The following is a 10,096-nucleotide window of genomic DNA, read 5'->3' on the forward strand; positions in this document are numbered from 1 at the left end:
AGTCCTTCTCAAAGTCTTGATAACAGTTCCCGGCGGTGATTCGACCAATTATTTTGAAGATCCTGACTCTAAATGATCGAACAGAGGTTTAAACTTCAGTGTTGAAGAACAGCATGCGGAGGCTCAACAGTCAAATCTGAAAAAACTCTCAAATGTCCAAAAAATAAACCTTTAAGGCTTTTTTCTCTTGAAGTTATACTTTGGTCTGAGAACATGACAGCCTGACTAATGGTTCAATCCAAAGTGAGACGAGCCTGAAGAACCTGCAGTGAACCAAGAACAAGTAAACAGCTCCCAACTTGTTATGATGATAACAAGTAGATTAAACTGTCACGACTCTCTGATGTTTCATGCGTATCCAGTGATTTGAATATGAATTTTCACACTGTTTTGCTTCTGCAGCGTCTCTGGATCAACATCACAGCAGAATTATTAGAAAGAGCAGAAGAATCAGAGACAGTTCATTAAATGAGAGGAGGAACAGCTTTAGGATTGATTCCTACTATGTTCTTCATATGTTTCATTCTTCTCTGCCGTGTGGCTGCAGGAGGCGGTGTGTGGGAGAAGTCAGAACAGGTCAACACTACGCAGGGTTTCTATATGCTGACGGGCCTCCAACCAGGAGCTCAGTACCACCTGAGGGTCATGCATGGAAACTCCACTTATTGGCAAGGCGAGGCAAAGACCGTGGAACCATGTAAGTATGCAGAGTAGTAGAGGTTGATGCCACAATCTTCACAGATTCACAAATCTAGCACTGTCGACGTCCTGATGCGTGCTCAATCATCCAGGTAAGTAAATCCCAAAAAGTTAATTCTGTTCATCTGGACGTAACGTTTTCAGTGGGAGAAACACTTCATCACTGATTTAAGCGACTTCTTCAGTCTCAGCTGACTGCAGGTTTCCCCAACCTTATAAACAGTACATTTGTATAATGACTGAAACCAGCCCACTGAAGGAACAATGGGCTGGGAGGTCAGTTCCTTGATCATTAGTATGCAAATTCTCTGAACAAAGCTTGACCTGGAGCTTTGATCTGGTTGGAGGATTGCCAGGATTTATACATTGGAGAAAGTAAACAACCTCTGGCGAAGCGGGTGTCACATCACAGAAGAGCTACCTCGTCAGGCCAAGACTCTGCAGTCTATTCACACCTACAGGCCAGTGGACACTCTTTCAAGGATGAGGATGTAACATCCTGGATAGGGAGGAACGCTGGTTTAAGGGCGGAGTCAAGGAGGCCATTTATGTGAAAAGGGAAAGACCATCTCTGAATCAAGGAGGGGCCTAAGGGTACATCTGTTACCATCTTACAATGCTGTGATTGCAGCCATTCCCCAACTCTCTGTGAATGGGACTCATGGCCATTGATCAATGAGCTTTGATCAGTGGTTGTTGATCAATGGTCAAGAGAATTTGCATATTAATGATCAAGGAACTGACCTCCCAGCCCATTGTTCCTCAGTGGGCTGGTTTCAGTCATTATGCAAATGGACTGTTTATAAGATTGAAACCTTCAGTCAGCTGAGACTGAAGAAATCACCTGGATGATGACGAAATGTTTCTCCCACTGAAAACGTTACGTCCAATGAACAGAATCAACTTTTGGGACTAGCACTGTGGAGTTTTCAGGCGGGCTAATCTCGCTACCTGTGTGAAAATCATAATTCCAAACGCGTCTGGACTTCTTTAAGTTGCTTGAAGACGTTTCACCTCTCATCCGAGAAGCTTCTTCAGTTCTAGCGTCAAATGGTGGAGACACCAACTGTCTGCCATCTTTAATCCAGTTCTGAGATCCTTCCCAGACGCTTCCTGGGCCATCTGACCTCAGGAAATCACATGTTAGGATGGGGCTAAGTTTCACAATGAGCTCACTCGAAACCTTGGCTGATTGGGACCTACACCTTCACACCTTGGCTCATGTAATTAGGTAGAGGATCATTAGGGGTCCTCTCGGTGGGTTACTCCCAAAGAGCTTAAATCTGGGATTCTCCACCATTTGATCCTAGAAGCTAGAAGCTTCACAGATGAGAGGTGAAACGTCTTCAAGCAACTCAAAGAAGTCCAGACGCTTTTCTTTCCAAGCTCCTTAGACTACGATGACCTGGATGACTGAGAACCTTCACAGACATCATTCCAAACATTTCTGTGACAGTCTGTCTCTGTTCTCTCAGTGCCGTCAGAGATAACCGGCAGGTTCGCCACCCAAGGCTGGCTGATTGGACTCATCAGCGCCATCGTGCTGCTGGTTCTCATACTGCTCATCCTCTGCCTTATCAAACGCAGCAAGGGCGGCAAATATGCAGGTACACTGTGGTGCGCAGCTGGACTCACACAGACTCTAACGCAGAGTTAAAGGTTTCTTTTTTTCACAGTGAAGGACAAAGAAAGTAAGGAGGTGGACTCTGAAGCTCGACCAATGAAAGATGAAGCCTTTGGAGAATACAGGTGGGCCTTTTTGAATGTCACTCATGATTACAGGCTATGCTTGAAATGCATTTGCTTCCACACAGAACAAAGTGCTACGGTGGCCCTGCAGGTACAAAATACAGCAAGAGCACAAAACACAGAGCGACCCTGCGATTTGAGTCAGTGTGTTGTTGTTTAGTTTTTGCACAAAAATCCTTCATGTCGACACAACAATGAGATCAGTTATATACAGTATGTTTTTATATAAACAGTGATAATATCCCTGCAGTAAATCATATTATGAAACTTTGTTTTGTTTCTGAAACATCGAGTTTGACGGCTTCATCTGAGCGTGCAGCTCGTCATGCTCGCAGCTCTGCTTCCTTTCATTCACTTTTCTTTCTCCCTTCAATGCTCTGCCTGCAGATCCCTGGAGAGGTAGGACAGTTCACCCCTCTGTAGCACTCACATGTGTGTTTGCGTGTTTGTGTCGAGAAGCTGTTTAGATTTAATGAAACTTTTCATTCTGTGTGCATTTCTTTGAGTTTTTGTGTAATTAGGCATCATTTGCATAATCAGCCTGCAGTCCTTGAACACCAGGAAGAATTTTATTAACATTTTATTCATGTGTTATTTTATACTATGTTATTTCATATTTGTCTTTTCAGCATTTTTAAAATTGTTTATTTTATATCATTACATTTTTTTTATTTAAATACTTTAAATTTATTTAAATACTTATAATAACTTGATCCTCCTTAACATGATGAACTGTTAAAGAGGATGTACTTACCCATGCAGTTTCTTTCTTTCCATTTTCAGTTTGGGACATATTTCACAAATTTGACACAGTTATGATGTCACCGTGTCTGTGTGATGCTACACAGCATGTTCCTGCATTTATCAGACTTCACTTTTTGTCTGTGAGAATTTACACTGAGTCTCTGTGCCGTCCTCCAGCGATGGCGATGAGAAGCGCTCGGACAGCCAGCAGTCTCTGGAGGAAAGTAAGATGGGCAGCGTCGACTCTCTGGCTGAATACGGGGACAGCGTGGACATCCAGTTCAACGAGGACGGCTCCTTCATCGGCCAGTACAGCGGCCGGGCATCTGTTCCCCACGGCAACGAGAGCTCGGGCCCCGCCTCCCCCGTTAATGCAGTCCCACCTCCCCCCGTCGCTCCCTCCATGTCGAGCATCCTAAATCGGCCCAGCTAGAGACACACATGGCCAAAACACACACACACACACACACACACACACACACACACACACACACACACACACACACACACACACACACACACACACACAATGTCAGTACATTCCATTGGTTTATGCAGTGAAGCTGTTTACAGTTTACAAACACACACAAAAACACACACACATACAACCGCGTGATTAGAAACTCGTATGAGCGAACAAACTGAGTGAGGTGAGGGCGAGAGCTGCACCAGCTGCTCCTGAGCTCGGTGAGTCAGGTTACATGAGCTCAGTCTGTTTGCAGGATTGTTACTGAACATGTAAAACTTCTGATTTTGTAACAACTGAGATGGTGTTCGGGACGCGTAGCCCGCCGAAGACACGCAGCGAATGTTATTCTGGTCTGCAGCATCTGATTCAGCTTCACATGTCAGTAACTACTCACATAGATTAACACCCAAATGAGTACATGGAGACAGTTTAAGAGCTATGAAACTTCAATTGAATTCATAATAAAGGGATACAAAACAGACTAGTTCTTATGTAGGATTATTAATGAATATTTAAAATTCTGGACTAACTTTTTGTAGTCAGTGACCACAAAGCAAACAGTTTGCTAGTCTGGAAGAACCAAGTGACAGCTGATTGGCTAACGGTGAATATCAGCTTAAACATAAAAATAAAATAATAAAGCTTATTAATACTAATTCTGATAAAGGATCCATTCTCTGTGCATTTTAGCTAATACAGTTTGAGCTTCTGATGTCCTCTCCGTACCCTTCATGACGAGTTCTGACACCTCAGCATATCTCAAACTAGAAAGTCACCTGAGCGGCTGCAGGTGGAGCTCCCTCTGAGGTTCTTTGGCTCTAACTGACATACATCTCTGGATTTATCTGGACTTCACCAGGTTTGTAGTGACCATGTTGTGGTTTGTTTACACGATGGAAAGCTTTGTAATTGGGCAGAAACAATTTACTGTTTACTAAAATCTTTCCTGATTTGATGAATGTAATTGCGAATTAAGCCGGGACTCGCTGAGATGGCCTTAAAGTGAAACCAGTCTCAGTCTCATAAGGAAATGAGTTTCATGGCTCAGAGTGTTGCGTCTGATTCTTGGTTGCTCCATCTGTCCACCAGGACAAAGCTGCTCTTTGACTTTTTACCTTAGAGTGGTGTTTGCACATGACGCAGTAAAGTTAGACTTTAAATAGAAACTTAGAGAAGCTGGTGCAGCTCAGCCCAGGAGACGGAGATGATTTATGGGAGAGCATCACAAAGAAAAAGCAAAAATCTGGGAGTTTTTCATCTTTCATCTTGGACCAAATCACTTTATTTCATCGTAAACAAACATTTCAGTCTCTTTTTGTTTCCTTAGCATATTTATATGTCGATTTTTTATATTTATGTGTTTTTGTTACCAACTTATGTATCTGAGTTTGCATGCATGCGTCATGGAACGGTTTTTACTATTTATAGATGCATGCCAGCTTCCAGGCATTTCTAAAGCATTTCATTGATATTTGAGTTAAAGAGCGAGACTGTTACGCTCTGTGTGTGTGTGTGTGTGTGTGTGTGTGTGTGTGTGTGCGTGCGTGCGTACGTGCGTGCGTGCGTGCGTGCGTGCGTGTGTGTGTGTGTGCATGTGTGTGTGTGCTTGCTCTCCATCCCTGCCCTTTGACCTGCAGAGAGGGGAGCTCTGTTGCCTTAGGAGAGTCCAGATGAACCTCCTCTCCTCCCTCTTCCTGTCAGTCATCTCTCCTCAGACGCAGCTTCATGTGTAAAAGTTTTCAGCGTTGCAGTTTCTGCAAACGTCCATTAAACCCTGTAAACGGCCAGCAGACGGCACAGTTCACTGCTTCAGATGTTTCAGGGCTGCCTTTGAATATGATTGGAAAAATTCCTATGCATACACACACACACACACACACACACACACACATACTGATGAACACATGAAGTGGAGGCCCACATGGCGGGTCCTCTGTAGCAAAACGGACCCTCTGACGGAGCGAGGGAGGAGGCGGAGGAGAAAGAGGATCAGATGTAATCGCTCCCTGAATGTAAATAGAACCTTGAGATTGTCAGTTTTTTTATTTCCATTGCTTCTTCTCTAAAATCATTGAATTGCAGTTTGTCTTTTTATCTTTTGCTCTGTTTGATTTTGTACTTGTATTTTGTATCAACACCCTCCCCTCCATCGTCTAATCTTAGGTTTTCCTTTCGTGTCGCTCAGTAGCCTCGAGACGTTTAGAGAAGATTAGAACCGTAGAGAGAAAAACACTCCCCTTCATTCATTCAGTTTCTTTATAGCGCGTAGCAATGCAGCAAATAATACTGATTATTAAAAAGCTATGTCATAAATGTTTCTACAGCTCGCTGAGCTGTTTAATGGCAGCGGGTGAGATGATGTTCTCTGGATGGACCCGCACCGGAAACAGTTTTATAGCTCAGAGGGTTTATTTCGTTGCCTTGGACACGCTGCACTGATGCCGATGCGGATCAAAAAAAATCAATCCGATGAAAATATGTGTCGCAGGATTACACACAGGGAGCCCCGTGTTCCCACCCACAGCTGACGCTTATTCTTACAGTCTGTCGAGCAGAGAGACAAACCCGACGAAGCGATTCACGCAAACCAAGCAGAAAAGACCAAAACCAACAACCACTTACTGTAGACATAAAACTTTAAACGACCTTCCAAGATGATAGTTTCCCATAAAAACAAAGTTCATTATTATCCAGCAAATAAATTCTCATTATAGTTGAATTCGTATTTTGCGCTGTAGTGAGTGTTTGTGACTGCAGGAGGGTGAATGGGTTTTCCCTCCATCTGTGGCTCTGAGGTATAAACTGGTCCCACACCATCAAACACGATATTATTCCTACTTTTATTTTCACTTGCTCATTAGGCCACAAATGAATTCAAACAGGCAGGAGCAGTGCATTTGTTGGGAAGCAGGGAATTACATCACTGGTTCTCTACTGTGTGTCTGTGTGACCATAACCTACATCTAAAGGATGGATGTAGTTTTTGGGCCTCAAAAAGGTGAAGTCAACCTAGAAGTGCCTCAAACCTGCATTCTTTCCAAAGCCCAGCAGGGGGCGACTCCTCTGGCTGTATAGACGTCTGTGACTCAGTGACAGGCCTGTCCTACATTTTAGGACAGGGCGTCTTGTCCCCTCAATGCTCACTTCAGGGGTCAAAAAACCAATCCTACTACAGAAAACTAGATTTTTGACAGTTTCCAGACAAAAAGTGAGCCCACATCCAGCACTGGTTTTGGTCTTTTCAGTGGATTTTCCTGCAAAAGAAAAACTACAAGCGAGCTAGAGAAAACTAGAGTGAACTCATGGACAGGGAACTGCGTATCTCGAGCTGAATAATCACTGCTGATTGTGAAATAACAGCAGCGAGCAAACGCTCGTCTTCCTTCATGTACAATAATCCAAAGTCCGACCTCATCTTGTTGCCTTGATGGACGTCTCCCCGCCCTCGACCCCACTCCCGTCCGTCTGTCTCTCTGCTCTGACTCTGCTGTACAGCCCTGTCTGCCTGTTTTTGTCACAGCCTTTTTTATACGTACATGGGGAAAAAACAACAATATTAAAAAACACTTAAAAAAGACAAAAATGTAGTTATGCATAATAATTCTGCTTACAATAACAACAGTGCTGTAATCTAATCAGCCACGATGATGACGTCAGTGTCATCCTCATGTGGTCAGTAACACAATGAACCAGTATCACAGGATCAAGCAGGGAGGTGAAAGTGGGAGGATGGGAGAAGAGGAGTCACACATATGTATACAGGGGCGGTGCGTGGGGTGGGAGGGGGTTACTGCAATACTGAGGTGTGCTGATGTTGTAACTGCTTGTTGCGTTGTGCGCTGAGCTGTATCTGATGAACTAACCCAGCTGTCAACTAATAAACACGGACTACGCATATCCTTAACTAGTGGCTCATTTGTGTGTGTGTGTGCGTGTGTGTGTGTGCGTGTGTGTGCGTGTGTGCGTGTGTGTGTGTGTGTGTGTGCGTGTGTGTGTGTGCGTGTGTGTGTGTGCGTGTGTGTGTGTGTGTGTGTGTGTGCGTGTGTGTGTGTGTGTGTGTGCGTGTGTGCGTGTGTGTGTGTGTGTGTGTGTGTGCGCGTGTGTGTGTGCGTGTGTGTGTGTGTGTGTGCGTGTGTGCGTGTGTGTGTGTGTGTGTGCGCGTGTGTGCGTGTGTGTGCGTGTGTGCGTGTGTGTGCGTGTGTGTGTGTGTGCATTTTGAAAATGTACACTTCTGGAGCTGTTAAAGAGTTCAGTTCAAGTCTGACCAAAGTTATAAACCTCTTTACATCCTTGACTGTCCCGGGATGTTTGTGTATTTGAATGCACAAATCTTAGGGAACATATTTGAGTCTGGCTTTCATCCAACCATACATCTTGATGTATGCTCAATCATCATTCAGTCATTATGCAAATGTACTGTTTATAAGATTGGGGAAACCTGCAGTCAGCTGAGACTGAAGAAGTCACTTGGATGAGTGACGAAATGTTTCTCCTGCTGAAAAGCTACGTCCAGATGAACAGAATCAACTTTTGGGGGCATCATCCATCCATCTTCTGTTGCTTATCCAGCAGGTCTTGCAGGGTCAGGATTCTAATCAGGGACACAGCTCCTCCGGGGGGACACTGAGGCATTCCCAAGCCAGCTGAGAGGCATCATCTCTCCAGCCTGTCCATTCTGTTTTTGGCCTCCTCCCAGTTGAACATGCCCAAAGGCAAACTACCTCAATCAGCTCCTTTGTGAAAGATTTAGGTGTACTTTGAATTCCTGCTGAATGATCAAGCTGCTCATTTTGGTACCTCGTATCCAGAGCTCCTTCGGTCACAACCCTGAGCTCACGGCCACAGTTTAGGCTGACTTCATGCTAGCACTCTGCCCTTTTCTGGCTGAGAACCGTGGTCTCAGGCTTGAAGATGCTAATGCCCTCTGAGCTCCAAACTGTTCCACTGTACGCTGAAGGTCATCGTTTGATGAAGCCAAGAGAAAAACCAGGTCACCCACAAAAGGAGATCCTAAGAACATCCATCTCAGCTGAGTTGCTGTTTTGAGTCTTTTGGTTCAGCTTCCATTATTATTCTGGTATTTTGTGAGTTTTATTTCTGGTGAATGGACTGCTTCTTATATAGTGCTTTTCTACTCTGAGCACTTTACACAACGTGTTCATTCACTTTTTCTATTCTTCTAACAATCACACACATTCACACTCCGATGGACGCATCGGAGAGCAACATGGGGTTAGCATCTTGCCCAAGGATATTTGGCATGTAGACTGGAACAGACTGGGATCGAACCAACAACCATCCAGTTAGTATGTGACCTGCTAACTGGATAGTTGCTGCTCTCCACCAAACGTACGCTGGCCAGTTTTCACACATGCACTGCAGCCATGAGTTTTTCTCAGCTGGCAGACGAACTGCACCAGCCTCACTTTAACTCATGGCTCATTCTGTAGGAAGCATCTTTTAGTTACGTACTTTACTCATCAGTAAGAATCGTGGATGATGTTAGCCGTCTTATTGCATGCTACTCAACAGCAGATGGATTTGTGCGTGTCAGTGTTTCAACATTTCGCTCGATTGATCTATTAAAGCTTGGATTTGTAGCAACAAGTTGACCATTCACATCCTGTCTTCCAAACCAAGCACATTTCTTTAAAAGGAAAATACGTCTTCTGATGCTTGAAGTAATGATATTTTTATTGGATACTTAATCAACCTTCCATCTGTAAGAGGAAAAAAATAAAAGGATTAATAGCCACACCCTCATGCTCACGGTCAGTATGAATGTTCAAACAGCTGATAAGGGGCTTTCAGTGTGGTGAAATGCAGGAAGTGCAGAGCAGGAAGTGATTTCATTTAAACACACAGCACCGCCTGTGTGACATCACAGCAGTTAATGTCCTCCTAAGAATTTCTTTCTCAGTGTTCATCATTCAATTCAATTTAAATATCGACGCTACGCCTCTGTAAAATAGTGTGTTTCAGTGAAGCTGTAAACTTATGCCACATTCCAGACACCTCTGAACTCGGATGTCAGAACTTGTCACTCCTCAGTTAACACATTCCAGAAAAAGTGTGGAACAACAGGATCTGCTTTGGTTCTTTGGAAGGTAGAGAATACAAGACATCATCAACCACAGAGGCTGTGAAAACAGAAAACCTGAGTGAGCAGCCGGCAGAGGAAGTAAACAGCTTCTTCACCCGCTTTGAAACACCACAACAGCAGCGCTCATCTGCCTCAGCCCTGCTCCCATCCTCATCCTCACCTTCCTGCACCGCTCCATCACTGTAACGGAGCACGAGGTCAGACGTGTGCTCCTAGCAGTGAACCCCAGGAAGGCGGCTGGTCCAGACGGAGTACCTGGCAAGGTACTAAGAGGGTGTGGCCACCAGCTCACCCTCATCTCCACCAGACTCTTCAACCTCTCACTGGATGAA

General features: G+C 44.4%; 1 protein-coding gene across 3 annotated transcripts in view; it reads left to right on the forward strand.

The window, feature by feature from the left end:
- The window catches only part of LOC101468157 (neural cell adhesion molecule L1.1), a 46,829-nt gene extending 39,269 nt beyond the window's left edge, over positions 1-7,560 (forward strand). For 2 of the 3 annotated variants that reach the window (XM_004567559.5, XM_004567561.4), the window contains 5 exons: positions 548-697; positions 2,175-2,306; positions 2,376-2,448; positions 2,836-2,847; positions 3,370-7,560. In XM_004567559.5, coding sequence (XP_004567616.2) covers positions 548-697; positions 2,175-2,306; positions 2,376-2,448; positions 2,836-2,847; positions 3,370-3,625 — 623 coding nt within the window. In that variant the 3' untranslated portion in view covers positions 3,626-7,560. The remainder of the gene's footprint in view (positions 1-547; positions 698-2,174; positions 2,307-2,375; positions 2,449-2,835; positions 2,848-3,369) is intronic. The other variant, XM_004567560.5, reaches the window with a different exon arrangement.
- The last annotated feature ends 2,536 nt before the right edge of the window (positions 7,561-10,096 follow it).

Source organism: Maylandia zebra, linkage group LG20, assembly GCF_041146795.1.
Source record: "Maylandia zebra isolate NMK-2024a linkage group LG20, Mzebra_GT3a, whole genome shotgun sequence".
Lineage (NCBI taxonomy): Eukaryota > Metazoa > Chordata > Actinopteri > Cichliformes > Cichlidae > Maylandia > Maylandia zebra.